This window comes from Scyliorhinus canicula, chromosome 11 (genome assembly GCF_902713615.1).
Source record: "Scyliorhinus canicula chromosome 11, sScyCan1.1, whole genome shotgun sequence".
NCBI classification, from domain to species: domain Eukaryota; kingdom Metazoa; phylum Chordata; class Chondrichthyes; order Carcharhiniformes; family Scyliorhinidae; genus Scyliorhinus; species Scyliorhinus canicula.
Window position 1 is genome coordinate 31,821,548 of NC_052156.1, and position 16,951 is coordinate 31,838,498.

General features: G+C 40.7%; 1 protein-coding gene across 1 annotated transcript in view; it reads right to left on the minus strand.

The window, feature by feature from the left end:
* Positions 1-2,224: 2,224 nt before the first annotated feature.
* Positions 2,225-16,951, minus strand: part of nup210 (nucleoporin 210) — a 164,504-nt gene continuing 149,777 nt past the window's right edge. Inside the window, exons 34-40 of the mRNA XM_038812717.1 lie at positions 15,484-15,610; positions 13,638-13,784; positions 13,152-13,402; positions 10,821-11,037; positions 6,275-6,394; positions 6,124-6,198; positions 2,225-3,815 (exon numbers count right to left, since the gene is read on the minus strand). Of these exons, the coding sequence (XP_038668645.1) occupies positions 3,694-3,815; positions 6,124-6,198; positions 6,275-6,394; positions 10,821-11,037; positions 13,152-13,402; positions 13,638-13,784; positions 15,484-15,610 (1,059 nt within the window). The 3' untranslated portion in view covers positions 2,225-3,693. The remainder of the gene's footprint in view (positions 3,816-6,123; positions 6,199-6,274; positions 6,395-10,820; positions 11,038-13,151; positions 13,403-13,637; positions 13,785-15,483; positions 15,611-16,951) is intronic.

A 16,951-nucleotide genomic window follows, 5' to 3' on the forward strand; every position in this document is an offset into this window, starting at 1 on the left:
CATTGTCAGCAGTGGAATTCAGAGGTGCCTGCAAGCAGTGGAATTCAGAGGTGCCTGCAGGCAGGGAATTCCGATGTACCTGCTGACCTTGTTCTTCTAAGAGGTGGAGGTCACAGGCACAGGTTTGGCAAGATCTAAGTTGCTGCAGCGTTTCTTGTAGATGGTGCACACTGCAGCCATGGTGGGCCTGTGGTGAAGGAAGTAAATATTTAAGGCAGTGGTGTGCCAATCAAGTTGGTAATTTTGTCTATTAATTCTGGCAAGTGGGGAGCATCCCTTCACTCCTGACTTGCGCCTTTTTAGATGGTGGACAGGTTTTGGAGAGCCAGGAGGCGAAATACTGTACTTGCTGCAAAATTCCCAACCTCTGGCCTGCTCTTGTGTTTTTGGTTAATGATGAACCTGAAGAGTATGAGGGATTCAATGGTATTGCCATTGAATGTCATGGGGAGATAGTTATTCCTTGGCACTTGTATGCCATGTTGCAATATTTGGCACTTGGTATTTCAAGCCTGAAGGTTGTCCAGATCTTTCTGCATGTATCCACGGACAGCTTCATTATCTGAGAAGTTGGGAACGGACAATTTGTATTTATTCTTGCAAGTGCTGCTTCTCGGTACTTTTGATGACACCTTTCAATATTTTGTTGATGATTGAATGCAAGTTGATTTGCCCTTTTGATTGACACAATACTTCACATTTGCAAATGCTCAAATTCCAACTTTGAAATAATTTTCTCATCCTGTTCCACAGCTTTTAGCTTTTCACATCTTTCTTTTGGGATCTTAAAGCCTTCGAGATTTTCAAACCTGCATCATTTACATTAAACAACACAGGAGACAATTTGACCCATTGAGCTGCTCCAATGCCTTAAAAGAGCTATCCAATTTCACCCCATTCTCCTGCCCTGAAAATATTTCTCTAAAGTATTAATCCATTTCCCTTTTTAAAAAAACAATTGAATCTGCTTCCATCACCATTTCACCCGATTATAACTTACTGAATTAAAACCGATCTTGCTTCTGGGTCTTTGCCAATTACCTGAAATCTCTCTTGGTTACCGACCCTTATGTCACTGGAAATTGACTTTCCTTATGGACTCTTATCAAACCATTCTGAACAGTTCAAATATTCCCCTTAACCCTTTATGTCACACCCCTGGAACCAAACTAATAAATCTGCCCTGCATCCTCTCCAAGGCCTAGACTTTTTCCCTAAAGCAGAATTTGGCACCAGTACTGCAGCTGGGGCCTCACCAATGATTCATGAAGGGTTAGCAAAGCTAGGTTTCTTTCATAATCTCCTTTTTATAAAGACAAGGATCTGAGGTTTGTTTTTAAATAAATAGCCTTCTCAATATGTCCTGCCACCCGCAAATATTTGTGTTTCCCCCTCCAGGTCTCACTGCTCCTGCATCTCCTTTAAAATTGCCAGTTTTTACTGCCAACAATAAAATTATTTTGAACATCAAGTTGAAAATTTATTAACCCAGGATGCTGTCTAAATCCATATTGTTTCAACAAATCACTACTTTATTAAAACCTGCAAGCAAATCTCAGAATGACTTCACTTTAAAAAAAAACTTATTTACAAAAACATGGAAGCATTATGTCAATTCCTTCCTATACCACAGATTAACACCATTTTTCACTGGGATTGCACCCCATATATTTCCTTTTTAATCTCTTTCAATAATCCAGGGTAAAGACCAGCTGACCCATTTCAGATCTTCCTAGTACCTACACTAAACCAAATTCAGAATCCTCTCTGGTATGTTGCTCAATAATTCGGGAGGGAGTATTCCCAACACTCCCCATCCCCACATGAAAAATCTCCCCCAAATCTTCAGTTTTGTTCTTCACAAATTTAACCTCCTTTCCAGATATCTCTTACTAGTATGATACGAAAACATGTTTCATTACGGTCAGTGCCCTTTGTCCTACTTTCCTCTGATTCCACAATAATCTCTTTAACCTGGTTTAACACATGCTACATTTGACCAAAAGTGCACCCTTGATCTATATATAGTCCATATGGGAATATAAGTGTTGGATTCTTATTTTGTTGGTTAGAGCTACTAGATTTTAATTCTTCCAGCAGGGTTTCCAATGAAAGACTCACTATGAATATTTAATACTTGCTAGGCATCCCAAGAACAAGCAATCTAAAAATGATTGATAAACATGTATATGTTCAATTAAACATTACCAAATAAAGACATTAATAAAGAATAATGTCTTTGGTGACATTTATTATTTGACAAACTCTTCTTAAAAAAAAAAGCATCACTTTGAAAATAAACAAAAACACTCTGGTAGTTTCACTACACTTCATATTCTTATCTTTCATTAGTTACAGTGGTTTTTAAGGCAGGTCAGTGATACAACTTCAAAGTTCAACACAAATCAAATTCACATGAACAGGTAAATCAGGGTAAATTAAATGATCACATGATGCTGAGCATTTGGTCTGTTCAAGTAAACTCAGCATTTAAGATACGCTGCATAAACTTCACATTTAAAAAAAATTGAAAAATCACATTTTAACTACAAGCACAACCTTGGTTCGGCCACAGTACTGAGGTATTGTCAGTCATAGAAAAGCAAAGAGATTTATGTTTTCACACAGGAGGATCAATATTAAATGTCTGAAAAAAATGAATGGGTTAATTGGATTTACAATGATTGCAAATTACCAAAATTATACTTCATGCATTGTTAAAAAGCTTCCATTTACTCAAGTTGAAGCTCTTTACTGTGATAATCCAAATGTAAATATTAATACCATAAATTCCCTAGATAACAAACATAGATGCTCAACTTTAAACATTACAATATAAATTTTACCATTCTTCCCTTCTACAATTTCACAGAAAAATGCAATTCGGGCTCTTAGTTGCTCAAATCCAGGTTAGATATTACAAAATATGCAAATAAGCACAACTTCAAAACAGCCAGTCAAATAAAAAAAGCTTCAGATACTTTCACAAACAGTAAAAAAAATACAAGTATAATTTCATACTGCAACATTAATAGAACCATTAACTGCAAAACACAATTTGAATTCCACTGTTTGCTACAAAAAATAACTAGTCAGGATCATAGAAAACACATTGATCTACCACAGGGTTCATTTTTCATGTGGATGGTCACACCTCACTTTGAAGAAATTGTTCAATTCAACATTTTAGAGATACACATTGGAGAGAGCTTCCAAATGGCTCAAACGTTTTGCTAAGAGCTAACTGAGCCATTGAGACCTGGGCTTAATTCCTGGTCTGTTCTCAGTTAACCTGTCTAAACTGGAATGATACTTGGGTACTCTGATTGAGTGGCCTCAATCCTCTAGAGCAGAGGAGAAAGGAACGACTGGCGTCCCTGATCACTGTACTACCACCCTGTTGCAATTGTTTACTCATAAAAGCCAGGTCAGGACAACACAGTGCATGGCTATGATGCCCGTAATTTTGAACAGCCTGCTGACACTACCCATCCAAGCATCACTAGCAAAGCAGGATACTTAAGGTTGAGTAGTAATTGTGCAAACAGACATCAACAAGAGTGGGTGGGGGAGGCATCAAATGCCTTTATGAGAGGTAGGGATTAAAAATAAAAATAAAAACAGAAAATAAGGCACTATAATTAAGAAAGATTGTGGACAGATGCTCCTTGGTTGTATTGGGTATTCCTTTTTTCAAGTGTTTCCCGGTGAAGATCCATTGGAATGATAACCTGTACTCCACAATCGATACCGTGGACTGCTTTTATCACTGGAGTGCATGCTCGTATTAAAATGAGCAGGTGGAGGAGAAAACCCTAAAGGGAATCAACAGAAGTGAAACTTTAATACAGTTCCAATTTATTACTCTATGAAGTACATGGCTCTTAATCCATGCAATGAACATTTAAAACAGTGTGATCCTCCAAGATGGCTTATAAATTAGCCAGATGAAAAGGACAGTTTGCTATACCGGGCCTGGGTTGTTTAGTGAGAACATAGGGAACATAGAGAAATACAGCACAGAACAGGCCCTTCGGCCTACGGTGTTGTGCCGAACCTTTGTCCTTGTTTAATCATAGTGTCCAAAATTCTATGATAATCTAAGGGCAATTTATAATGGCCAATCCACCCAACCTGCACATCTTTGGACTGTGGGAGGAAACCGGAGCACCCGGAGGAAACCCACGCACACACGGGGAGGATGTGCAGACTCCACACAGACAGTGACCCAAGCCAGAATTCGAACCTGGGACCCTGGAGCTGTGAAGCAATTGTGCTATCCACAATGCTACCATGCTGCCCTTAAGAACAAATTCATCTACACTCCATTATTCTACCATAATCCATGTACCTATCCAATAGCTGCTTGAAGGTCCCTAATGTTTCCGACTCAACTACTTCCACAGGCAGTGCATTCCATGTCCCCACTACTCTCTGGGTAAAGAACCTATTTCTGACTTCCCCCCCCTATATCTTCTACCATTTACCTTAAATTTATGTCCCCTTGTAATGGTTTGTTCCACCCAGGGAAAAAGTCTCTGACTGTCTACTCTATCTATTCCCCATATCATCTTATAAACCTCTATCAAGTCACCCCGCATCCTTCTCCGTTCTAATGAGAAAAGGCCTAGCACCCTCAACCTTTCCTCGTAAAACCTACTCTCCATTCCAGGCAACATCTTGGTAAATCTCCTTGGCACCTTTTCCAAAGCTTCCACATCCTTCCTAAAATGAGGCGATCAGAACTGCACACAGTATTCCAAATGTGGCCGTACCAAGGTTTGGACAGCTGCATCATCACCTCATGGCTCTTAAACTCAATCCCTCTGTTAATGAACGCTAGCACACCATAGGCCTTCTTCACAGCTCTATCCACTTGAGTGGCAACTTTCAAAGATCTATGAACATAGACCCCAAGATCTCTCTGCTCCTCTACATTGCCAAGAACCCTACCCTGTTAACCCTGTATTCCGCATTCATATTTGTCCTTCCAAAATGGACAACCTCACACTTGTCAGGGTTAAACTCCATCTGCCACTTCTCAGCCCAGCTCTGCATCCTAGCTATGTCTCTTTGCAGCCGAAAACAGCCCTCCTCGCTATCCACAACTCCACCAATCTTCGTATCATCTGCAAATTTACTGACCCACCCTTCAACTCCCTCATCCAAGTCATTAATGAAAATCACAAACAGCAGAGGACCCAGAACTGATCCCTGCGGTACACCACTGGTAACTGGGCTCCAGGCTGAATATTTGCCATCCACCACCACTCTCTGACTTCTATTGGTTAGCCAGTTCGTTATCCAACTGGCCAAATTTCCCACTATCCCATGCCTCCTTACTTTCTGCATAGTGGGTTAACATATTTGTCTAAGGAAAGAAAAAATTCCAATACAGCCCAGATTGAGGTGATAAAAATCTGTGCCTTCTGGCAGCTATTAAGACTGGCATGTAAAATAAGTTTAACTTCAACCACACAGATGCACAACCAAAACTCACCAACAATTTGAAGTAAACTATTGTCATAGAACGCAAGGACTCACATTGTTCTACCAGAAAAGAAGAGCAAGTGAATATTGTATCCAAGGCTGAGACTAGGTTGAGACAGAATGAAAGCAGCGTTTCGCTTTCTAGGTGCTGTTTTGTGATTGAGATCAACACGGAATTCAAAAAAGTGTGGAATGAGATGGGTTTGTTTCTACCCCCCAATTCCTGCGTGAAACCACTGAGTAAACCTCAGCGAGAATAATTTTTAAAAAATACTTAATAAAAGGGTCTCAGAATTGTCAAAAGCCAGGATGCTTTAGATGTTAAATGCGTAGGGATATATCACAACTACTTTGTAATATACAAATCCAGCCAGGAATATAGATTAAAATGTGAACCAACTGATATTAAAACCAATTCAAAATGAAATTATGAAATTTCAACACATTGTCTCATCTTTTATTTTGATTGGAGTTCAAAAACCAGAGCCAAAACGTTAAACGTCCAACATATTTAGATTTAACAGATTCCCAAAGCAAGAACTTGATCAACAAATTAAATTGTTATACAACATCAATTTCCAAAATTGAACAGAAATCTTTGATAATGAACACCTTACAAATAATAAGCATTACCTCCTCGAGGCGGGGTCCGAGTAATAAATGCTGGGTGATAAACTGGCTCCCGTGGCGAAAAGAATGCATGATAGGCTGAAAAAAATTAATAAATATTTAAGAATAGCAAAATCATATCAGTTAAACTTTTCTTCAAATTAGTAGTTCTTACCAATAATCATAATTGCAGTTGCCGCAAGTAGGGCAAAGATTGTGAAGAACATAACTTGGTAAGACTGAACAAACTGCTGGAAGAAACCAACGCCTTCCCAGTGAGCTGCTGTGATATCAGCTGAGAAAAGACAAACGGAAACAGTTAAAACACTTTGTAACATTGCGTGCCTGAGAGTTACACATATTCGCAGGTTTCAAAACATTGTGCATTAGATTTGATTAGAGTAGTGTACTCATGAAGGCTTAAGCCATTGAAAGCACTACAACACGGACTAAATCAAATGGATGTAAATAATCCCAGCTTCACTGCCAACTTTGTACTGAGTAAAAGGTCTCAGATGTGGTAAAGATACTGCAATTGGCTTAATGGCCCTGGACAAACTTAACTGATCTCCAGTCACCCACAACAGGAAATATTAGAATGCATACAAGGGTAAACTGGATAAACCTTGGCTTTAGTTCTGTCCACAGTTAAACTGCCCAGCACATACGGACTGGGCACAGACATAAAAAGTAGCCATTTGGATGAGATGACAGAGTGGCTGGCACGCATGGAATTACAGCCCTGCTCAAATGTTAGCAGCTATGAAGAGGAAATAATGTCACGAAAATTATTTTTCTCTCTCCTTCACCCATTTTGTAAAGTGTCATGGCTCAAGCAGAAGCTTGGCAATCTAGGTTCTGATAATTGATGAACAAATCCATTTCTTGGCAACAACTCAAAAACAAATATGGGGACTACTAAATGAAAGGTCTGGTTGTGTATCTGGATCATGTTTCCACTCCAGTTGGAAGATGCCTTGTTACAGTCCTGAGAATTTGTTCAGGAGGAAGGGTGGTGAGTGAGGCACCCATGTTAATAATGGTGTCAGGACAAAGGAACAAGAATTTCTTCCGTACTATGCTTTCTATCTTACTGAGCATGTTACCCTAGAAAAACATGAGCTGGCCATATAATTTTGAGTTTAAACACAAATATCAGGTCAAGACAAATGATGGCGCCTTTATTGCCTAAAGATAGGGACATCAAAATGTAAATTAAAAGCGAAATGCAAGAACAATAATTGGCCGCAAAAATTGGCAACTGTAGTTTTTTATTAAATTTAGAGTAGTCAATTATTTTTTTCCAATTAAGGGGCAATTTAGTGTGCACATTTTTGGGTTGTAGGCACGCAAACAGGGGGAGAATGTGCAAACTCGACACTGAGAGTGACCCAGAGCCAGGATCGAACCTGGGACCTCGGCCCCGTGAGGCAGCAGGGCTAACCACTGTGCCACCGTGCTGTCCTGGCAGCTGTAGTTTAATCAAAACATTTGCTCAGCAGCATCACCATAAGGTGATGGCTGCCACTTGGTTCACATCAATCTTTACAATAAGGTGCACTTCTAGAAATAACATGTACAGCTCAGTTGCATCTCTTTAATAAGATGTAAATCAAATATCAGTCAACAAGATTAGCACATTGCTATGCATGATTGTTGCTTCTGATTGGAAGGGAGTGGCATTTAAGCTGTTTTGGCATTTAAGGTTAAAGTTGGGTTAAATGTCAATGCAATATCTTAAGAGGAAATCTGTCAAGCCAACTGCTTAGATAAGAATAAATATAAAAAGCACCAAAGACTAAATGTGAATACAAAATCTGATTCCAATTCATTTGTCTATACTGAACCTCGATTACTCAGATTCTTTACTCTCCTTGTTCAATTACACATTCTGGACACCCACAGCCACAAACCAATCTTCGAGATGCACAGTTTTAAATAATTGCACTCTTGCCACAGGTTGAACAGACCCTTCTAGCCTGCCAGGGAGCTACAAATGAATTAGTTTTTGAGATTCCTGCAAAGGCTGTACCTTCCCTATAAAGTACAAAAGTAGAAGGTTCCTTTATAGGAACTTTGGCCATGACTTAAAGAGCTTCCATTTCTGGAAAATCCTGGTGATTATGTAGGTAACCTTTACTGCCTCACTCTAGCAATTCAGAAAAAACATTTTCCCGCTACTCTTAAAAATAAATTCAGAAGGAACCCTGTCCTGACCCGCTGAGATGGAAAACTGGTGAATAGGAATTGTTGTTGGGGCTTAGAGGCAGCTGCAAACAGATTCATTTTACAGTCCTTACTGCCCTCTCCTGAACCCAAGTGTGAAGTTCACTGCTTCAGAAGATTGAACAGCTGAATGTACAGTTTAGATAAACTGGCTACTTCAAGATATGATAGGACTTCCCTTGCTGTTGTACATCAAAACATTTTCACTACTTGTTCCACCACAACATCACTAGTTAAGAAAGGAATTTTTATTAATTTGACCTGCAGGTCACGGAAGCTGCAAATGATCATCTAAGACAGGCAAGCAGAAAATAATCCAATATCTATCGCTACAAGGATGTCAATAGTAGGCTACGGAAACTGGTGGAATAGTTTGGCACAAGGGTTAAAACTAGAAGTAATCTTCAAAAATATTTAAATGTTCAAAGAGAATGGGCCAAAAAATGGTGAATAGCAGTCAACCTAATTAAAGAATAACGCAGTGTCATGCCTGTAGGTAAGGTTGACAGAGCTATTGCTTTCTGGTAATTATGTGATCAAGTAAGAAAAGGATTTAGGTAATACTAAAAACAGATCAGGGAAGATTTACAACCAATGCAGAGAAGGCATAGCCAAAGCAAGAATTGTATTGGGCTGTATTAAGAGAGCCATTCAGCATAAATTAAAAGCATTGCAATGTTATTTAACAGGTTGATCATTAGGTCATCTGGAGTACAATGCCCAGTTTTCATCTGTTAACACTTTTCCACTTTTTGTCCCCCAAAAAAAAAGGGGCCTCACGGTAGCATGGTGGTTAGCATCAATGCTTCACAGCTCCAGGGTCCCAGGTTCGATTCCCGGCTGGGTCACTATCTGTGTGGAGTCTGCACGTCCTCCCCGTGTGTGCGTGGGTTTCCTCCGGGTGCTCCGGTTTCCTCCCACAGTCCAAAGATGTGCGGGTTAGGTGGATTGGCCATGCTAAATTGCCCGTAGTGTAAGGTTAATGGGGGGATTGTTGGGTTACAGGTATACGGGTTACGTGGGTTTAAGTAGGGTGATCATTGCTCGGCACAACATTGAGGGCCGAAGGGCCTGTTCTGTTCTATGTTCTATGTAACATAGTGCAAAATATTGTGGCCTTGGAAAAGGTCACAGGAGAGTTAAAAGAATGATACCCAGCCTGAAGAACCATAGTTACTCAAAGGATTTAAAAAACTGTCTCTATTTATTTCAAAGCAGCATGGACTTTGAAGTGACCCGATTGAGGTAGAGAAAACAAACATGTTAGTTTGCATGCCTATTGATAGCTTGACAGATTGTGCACAAATTATGCAGAAATAAGAATAGGATGGATGTTGGAAGTTCTTCTTTACCCAGAGTAGAGAGACTCTGAAATGATTTACTTGCTTGTAATAGTGACTCTGCACATTCAAGAGAGCACGACTGGCTCTTGGCTGGGGCAGAGATGACATTTATCCAGGTAACACGGCCTAAAGAACTACTGGCCATCAGATTGACTGGCAGCTGTTCAAGGCTGTACTTCCTCCCGAGTGAAGGGCAGAAGTCCCACCTGTAACCAATTAATGCTCGTTGGAGTTTGAAATCACTGCATGGCAAGACAGTGGAGACGTGTTCCTGCCAACTCTTGGGATAGCGGAACAGGAAACCCCACCATCTTTCAAATCCTGGTCATAGTCATCAAGATCACCTGGCTGCCCAATTTCCTGGCTCTGTTTTGAAATTGTCTTGTCTCTCCCAGTGGCTATGTTGCTAAGAGGAGGGATGTGTCTATTCAAGATGCTCTAGATATCAAGGCTTGATTGGCCAACTGGTCCAATCATGCCAGACATTTATCACCAGGATAGCTCCAAATTTCTTCTTGCTAATGAACAAAGGAATTGGCATGTTATAAATCTCTTCAGTCGAGTGTTCTGTTCTTATTTTCCTGGAATTGACTTCGTTTTATGTCTTTTTTAAACAAAGCATGCATTTATATATATATGACGGAATAGTTCATAACAATTTAGAACCATAGAATTTACAGTGCAGAAGGAGGCCATTCGGCCCATCGAGTCTGCACAAGGCCTTGGAAAGAGCACCCTACCCAAGCCCACACCTCCGCCCTAACCACATAACCCAGTAACCCAACCTAACCTTTTGGACACTAACGGGCAATTTAGCATGGCGAATCCACCTAATTTGCACATCTTTGAACTGTGGGAGGAAATCGGAGCACCTGGAGGAAATCCACGCAGACACGGGGATAAAGTGCAAACTCCACACAGACCATTACCCGAGGCCGGAATTGAACCCGGGACCCTGGAGCTATGAGGCAGTAGTGTTAACCACTGTGTCACCGATCCGTCCCAAACTTAAACCTCAACCAGCTGCTGAAAAGCTGTCTGGCCTGCTTGTTATATATTTCTGCAGAGTCAGCCTATGCAGGATTACTGAGTTCATACAATAAGTACTTCTATACCAATTCTATCAAAGATAAACAAAATATATAAACTTACGTTGTGCTTCTGTACTTTTATCAGAAACATGCAGGACTTTCACTGGAATAGAGACTGACTGGTCTGTCATTGAGTTGGAAATGACAACCGTTGTTGACATTGGTCCCTGGCTTATTAGCCTGGTGTCAGACAAGGTGACTGTAAACTTCACATAGCTTTGTAGCCCATAGAATCTTTCCTTTTGTTGAATAATTATCAATGGTGATCCTGGTTTAACCTAAGGGGAAAGAAAATACTCCTTATATTACCAAACACATAGATTACACATTTTATAGGCTAGGAAGAGAAGTGACATGCTTTATACAAGTATGCTATTGAAAAGCAACCTGTTTACAGTGCTAACTAGATGATAGCAATACTTATTCAACAATCAGAGTATTATTTGGCACAAACTGGTGGATTTCCAGCCTCTCATTTCATTTCCTGAGTCAAATGTTTTCTAGATACCCCAGGGGAGAGGTAACCCCTTCTAGAATTCTTGGCCACCTGTGAATTGGGGCAGGGGTTGGTAATTATGCACAAGATTCAATCTGGTACAGAAAAACAGCCAGGAATGCTGTCAATAAAGGAAAAGAAAAGGCAAGGGTGTGATCCATTTGAAAACTCCCATACAGCCATATGGAGCATCATGGTCTGGCCACGTGGTAGGATTTTTATAATTGTACATTGACAAGCACTTGCATTTCAATCCCACCACCCAAAATGTCAATCTATTTATTTCAAAGTTTCTTCAATAGTATAAAGGAAGTTGAAAATCTAGCAGTTCAGAAAAACAGAGTTCAAATATATGTATAAGTACGATTTGTATAAAAGGTATATTACATAAATATATAAGGGCGACACAGTGGTTAGCACTGCTGCCTCACAGCGTCAGGGACCGGGTTCAATTCCTGCCTGAGGTGGCTGTCTGTGGAGTTTGCATTTTGTCCCCGTGTCTGTGTGGGTTTCCTCAGAGTGCTCCTGTTTCCTCCCACTGTCCAAAGATGTAAAGGTTGAGTGGATGTAAAGGGGCTAAATTGCCCCTTAACGTCCAGGGATGTCTAGGTTAGGTGGGGTTCTGGGGTTGTAGGAATAGGATGTGGGAATGGGCCTAGGTAGGGTGCTCTTTCAAAGGGTTGGTGCAGACTTGATGTGCTTAGTGGCCTCCTTCTGCACTGTAGGAATTCTATGCTGTAGGTAATATATGTAACACCCCCCCCCCCCCCCCCCCCCCCAACCTAGCCCCATAACCCCACCTAATCTTTGGTCACTAAGGGGCAATTTAGCATGGCCAATCCACCTAACCTGCACATCTTTGGACTGTGGGAGGAATCTGGAGCACCCGGAACCCATGCAGACACGGGGAGAATGTGCAAACTCCCTCAGTCCCCCAAGGTCGGAATTGAACCTTGCGCTGTGGGGCAGCAGTGCAAACACCTTGCCACTGTTACACCCAAGGTCATATATGTATGTGTAATATTGGAATGTCCAGATGTAGAGAAAATATGAGTTTCAGGTATGCTGATTTTCAACATCGAAAAAATACTTAAATTGTTCTACAATTTTACTGATCAAGTCATCTTAATTCTTTTTTTAATAAATGTTTTTATTGGGTTTTTGAACAAGGTATAATTACCGTTATGTACACAGAATAAGAAACATATATATATACACACATATTTAGAAGAGAAGGGCACACCCCAACATAAAATACAATACAATATGAAATAGACTAACTGGTGGGGTATTGTGCACCAGCTCGACAGCGGCAGCTCTCTACATCTACATCTGCCGGGGGAGGCAAATATACATTTGGGTGCTGGGGAGATAATTACAGTGTGCATCAAGTCACTTAATTAAAGACGATTTTTCAAAGAACTAATTCTGGTTTCACATCATACCATAATAAAACAACAATGTCACAAACGTATGGTGTGTTTTTATCTTTCAAAATTTGCTATTATTGTGTGTTCCAACATCTGTGCAATACAATATATGCTTGGGCCTTTGCCATGGCTCTCAACTTTAGCAAGCCAACGAGTTTAGCAGCGCAAATCAGTCAACAAACAAATAACCCTATCTACTGCTGCAAGTTTATCAGTCCTAAAGAGTTAGTACAGGGGAGTTTTAATGATTATTCTAAAGTAATGCATCAGCTCCAGTTCAAATATGTTCACTCCAGGAACAAACAAGTACCTTCACTATCCATTCTCTAAGCATGGTGGAAATAATGCAATCAAAGCTGAAGGAAATTATCTGGTTCTACATATCAATGACAGATGTTTAACATAAAAATCACAATTAACAAGGGTATCAAGTACATAAGTTAAGACATGCCAGTTGGTCCCTTACCTCTAGATTCCCAAGGATTTCAGAAGTTCCAAACACTGTAACTTCTGTCGATGTATATAGGTTGCTCAAAAGGATCTCAGAATGGTCAGCATAAAAACCAGGTAAAAATGGAATGCTAGCACCAATTTGTTCTCCGATGAAATGAGAACCAAGTATCGAAGCTTTGACATTGACAGATGTTTTGGCTTTACTAAGTACTTTAAGTTGGTGATCAGTCAATTTCTGCATTGTAACAGAACAAGTGTAATGTCCTAACAAGGAATGAAGACAGTTATTCAAGTGCAACTACTTACACAACAAACACATTTCTTTTGTTTCAGGCACCAATATAAGCAAAATACATAGAAGATAGCAAATCAGTGCCAAAGCTGTCTGGAAATAAGCGCTAAATGAAATATTATTCCATAAAACGGTCAATTTACTGTAAATCCTATATGTCTAACTCACTGATGAGCTACTTATGTAGAAACTAATTTTTAAAAATACCTGTGTGTGTATCAAATCCTGTTTGAACATTAAACAAATCTTCAGGCGGGATTTCTATTGCACCATTATTAAAATACAGATCGCAAGTGACACTGGATTCGGGGTTTATTTTAGCAACGGCTTCAACATGTGCAGCTGTACAGTCTCCTGAAAGGAGAACAAAAAGAAATTTTAAATGATACAAACTAAAGATGACCAGTTTTCTTTCAACATGTGAAACTTTTCACTACAATGTTTGGTAACTCACACAATTTGTGAAAAATCTTAGCATTCTGACTAATTTCGTAGCATCAAGCTGAATAAATTTTTTTTACTCAAATAGGAAACACATTGGGCGGCATTCTTCCCAAAGATTTCCAAGTGTGATCTCAGACAGGAAATAAGTTTATAAGATACAGGAGCAGAATAAGGCCATTGGACCCTTTAAGTCTGCTCCACCATATGATCACGGCCTTAACTCCACCGTCCTGCCTGTTCTCCATTACCCTTCAACCCATTATCAGTTTAAAAATCTGTAACTCCTCCTTAAATTTACTCACTGTCCCAGCATCCACAACATCTGGGGATAGTGAATTCCACAGATTCACAACCCTTTGGGAGAAGTAATTTCTCCTCAACTCGGTTTTAAATTTGCTAGCTCTTATCCTAAGACTATCACCAGAAATGATGTATGGTTCCCACCGAATGGTTGGGCACAATCCAGATTGTAATCCACCCATACTTAGAAGTTTTTTTGCCGGGGGGGGGGCGCAGTTTTGCACCGGTATTGAGAGGGATGGGGCCTAAACAGGTCAGAAGCCCGGTTTCAGAGAGATCGGGGCGCCAATATTAAAGGGGGCCCCAATCTCCAAGTGACAATCCAATATTTTTTTTTTATAAATTTAGGTTACCCAATTATTTTTTCCAATTAAGGGGCAATTTAGCGTGGCCAATCCACCTACTCTGCACATTTTTGGGTTGTGGGGGCGAAACCCACGCAGACACGGGGAGAATGTGCAAACTCCACACAGACAGTGACCCACAGCCGGGATCGAACCTGGGACCTCAGCGCCATGAGGTGGTTGTGCTAACCACTAGGCCACCGTGCTGCCCCTTGTGACAATCCAACATAGCTGGCATCACGGTTTCAGTGCCGCCTTCTCCACCTGACCAGCCTCACTGACATTGACCCCCACAAGTTGAGCAACACCCCACCTCCTTCATGCTGTCCCTTCGTTCCCCCTTCAGGCCCCACCTGGCCCCCATGGCAGTGCCAACTGCCAACCAGGCAGTGTCAGGTTTCCATGCCCCAACCACCCAGTGGCTCCAATGTCCTCTGAGCACCCCCCCCCCCCGATGTGGTTGTCAAGTATGATCTCCTGTAATGGCGATCAGTAGTTATTTTTGCTGGACTCGCACTGTGCCGCCGGGGGGGGGGGGGGGGGGGGGGGGGAAAGAGAAAGAACACCGGGAGGAAGGAGAATCCAGCTTGAAAGGGTCACACATTATTTAAATACTGATTTAAATATGTTAATCTGGCTCACACCCAGCCAGGATGTGAACCAGATTACGTCATCTGCAACGAACCGAGAGCATCATGCACTGGTCGGCACCCACCCCACTTTGGGGCTCTCCCACTATTCTCCTGGCATTGCGGGATGTGCGGTGGGTGCAATATGGCTGGAGAATCTCTCCCAATATTTGCTATTTCCACAGGCAACAGGCAATATTGTTTTAGCCCGTGAATTCCAACTTTCAGCTCAACTCTCATCAATATAGTATATCTGGGTTAATTAAGTGGCAAACCACAGACGGCAGATTAACTTGCAATCCAAGAGTTCTCATGACCTCAGAACGAAGAAATTACCTTTCAAATTATTGCTGTTCTCCCCTATGATAACCGACACCTTAATTGGTGAAGTATCAGGTAGGCTCGTCAAAGGTGCACCATTCTGAACTTGTGCAACAGTCTTCCAAGCACTCTTAACCATCAGCTGGAAAATAGATTAAGACTTGGTTAAAGAATCGTTTATAATATAAGAAATAGGTGAAGTAGGATATTTGGTTATTTGAATCTGCTCTGCTATTCAACACTGTTGTGGCTAATCTTGGACCTCAATTTCACTTTCCCTCACTATCCCCATTTTCCCCAATATTTAAAGATTGACTGACCTCGGTATTGAATGTGCTCAGCGACTGAGCAGCTACTAGCATCTGTGATAGGGAATTCCGAAAGTTCACAACACTGAGTGAAGAAATGTTTCTTCATTTCAGTACAAAATGTTTGAATCCCTTATTCAAAGGCTGTGACTCCTAGTCCTAGACTTCCCAACCAGAGAAACATGCTCCCAGTATCTATCCCATCAAACCCCTTGAGCAGCTTACTGTGTCTTTATGAAATCACCTGACATTCTTCCAAATGTTAGGGTTAATCGACCAAGCCTATCTTTATAGGATAATGCCCTTATCTAGGGAATCATTTCACTTGGCCTTTGTCTATCCCTCAAAAAGCATATCCTTCCTTGGCTAAGGAGACCAAAACTTTACACAGCAGTCCAGGTGTAATGTCACAAAGAGCCTATATAATTGGAGTTAATCTTCCTTTATTCTGATACTTCAATCCCTTTGGAAAACACTAACATCCCATTTATTTTCCAACTGCTTTGTATACCTCATACTAGCATTCTCTTGTTCATATAAAGGGACACCCAGGTCCCTCTGAATACCAACATCCATCTATTTTCCTTCCAAAGTGAATAACTTTGCATGTTCCCACATTATATCCCACCTGCTACACATTTACTTATCCTATTTATATCGCTTTGCAGTCTCTTTATGGTTTGCTTCACCCACCTAGCTTTGTATGGTCAGCAAACATTGTACTTGGTCCCCTCATCATTGATGTCGATGATACATTGTTGACACCCAAACACCCAACTAGTTACAGCCCGTCGCCCCAAAAATGATTTGTTCAGTCTATTGTTTTCTGTCTATCAATCTATACTTCTATCCCTAATCCCATGAGCCTTACTTTTATGGTATAATCTCGAGTGGCACCTTGTTCAATACTTTGTGTGGTGTGGAGAGATAGGTTTGCAGCCAGTAACTTAGTTAATTAATAAATATAGAGTGATGAAATAACTTGGTACATATTTTACAGCAATGGCACAAATATATCCAACAGTTCTGTGGAATTTAAGTGGTAGAAGGGTGTTTTTGCCATGAAATAATGTAAATTCAATTAGTTTATTAATGAAGAGTAATTTAGCAGTGTGAACCACTGAAGAAATTAGTAACGCAGGTTGGAGGTCTTGAACATTTAACGCAATCTTCAT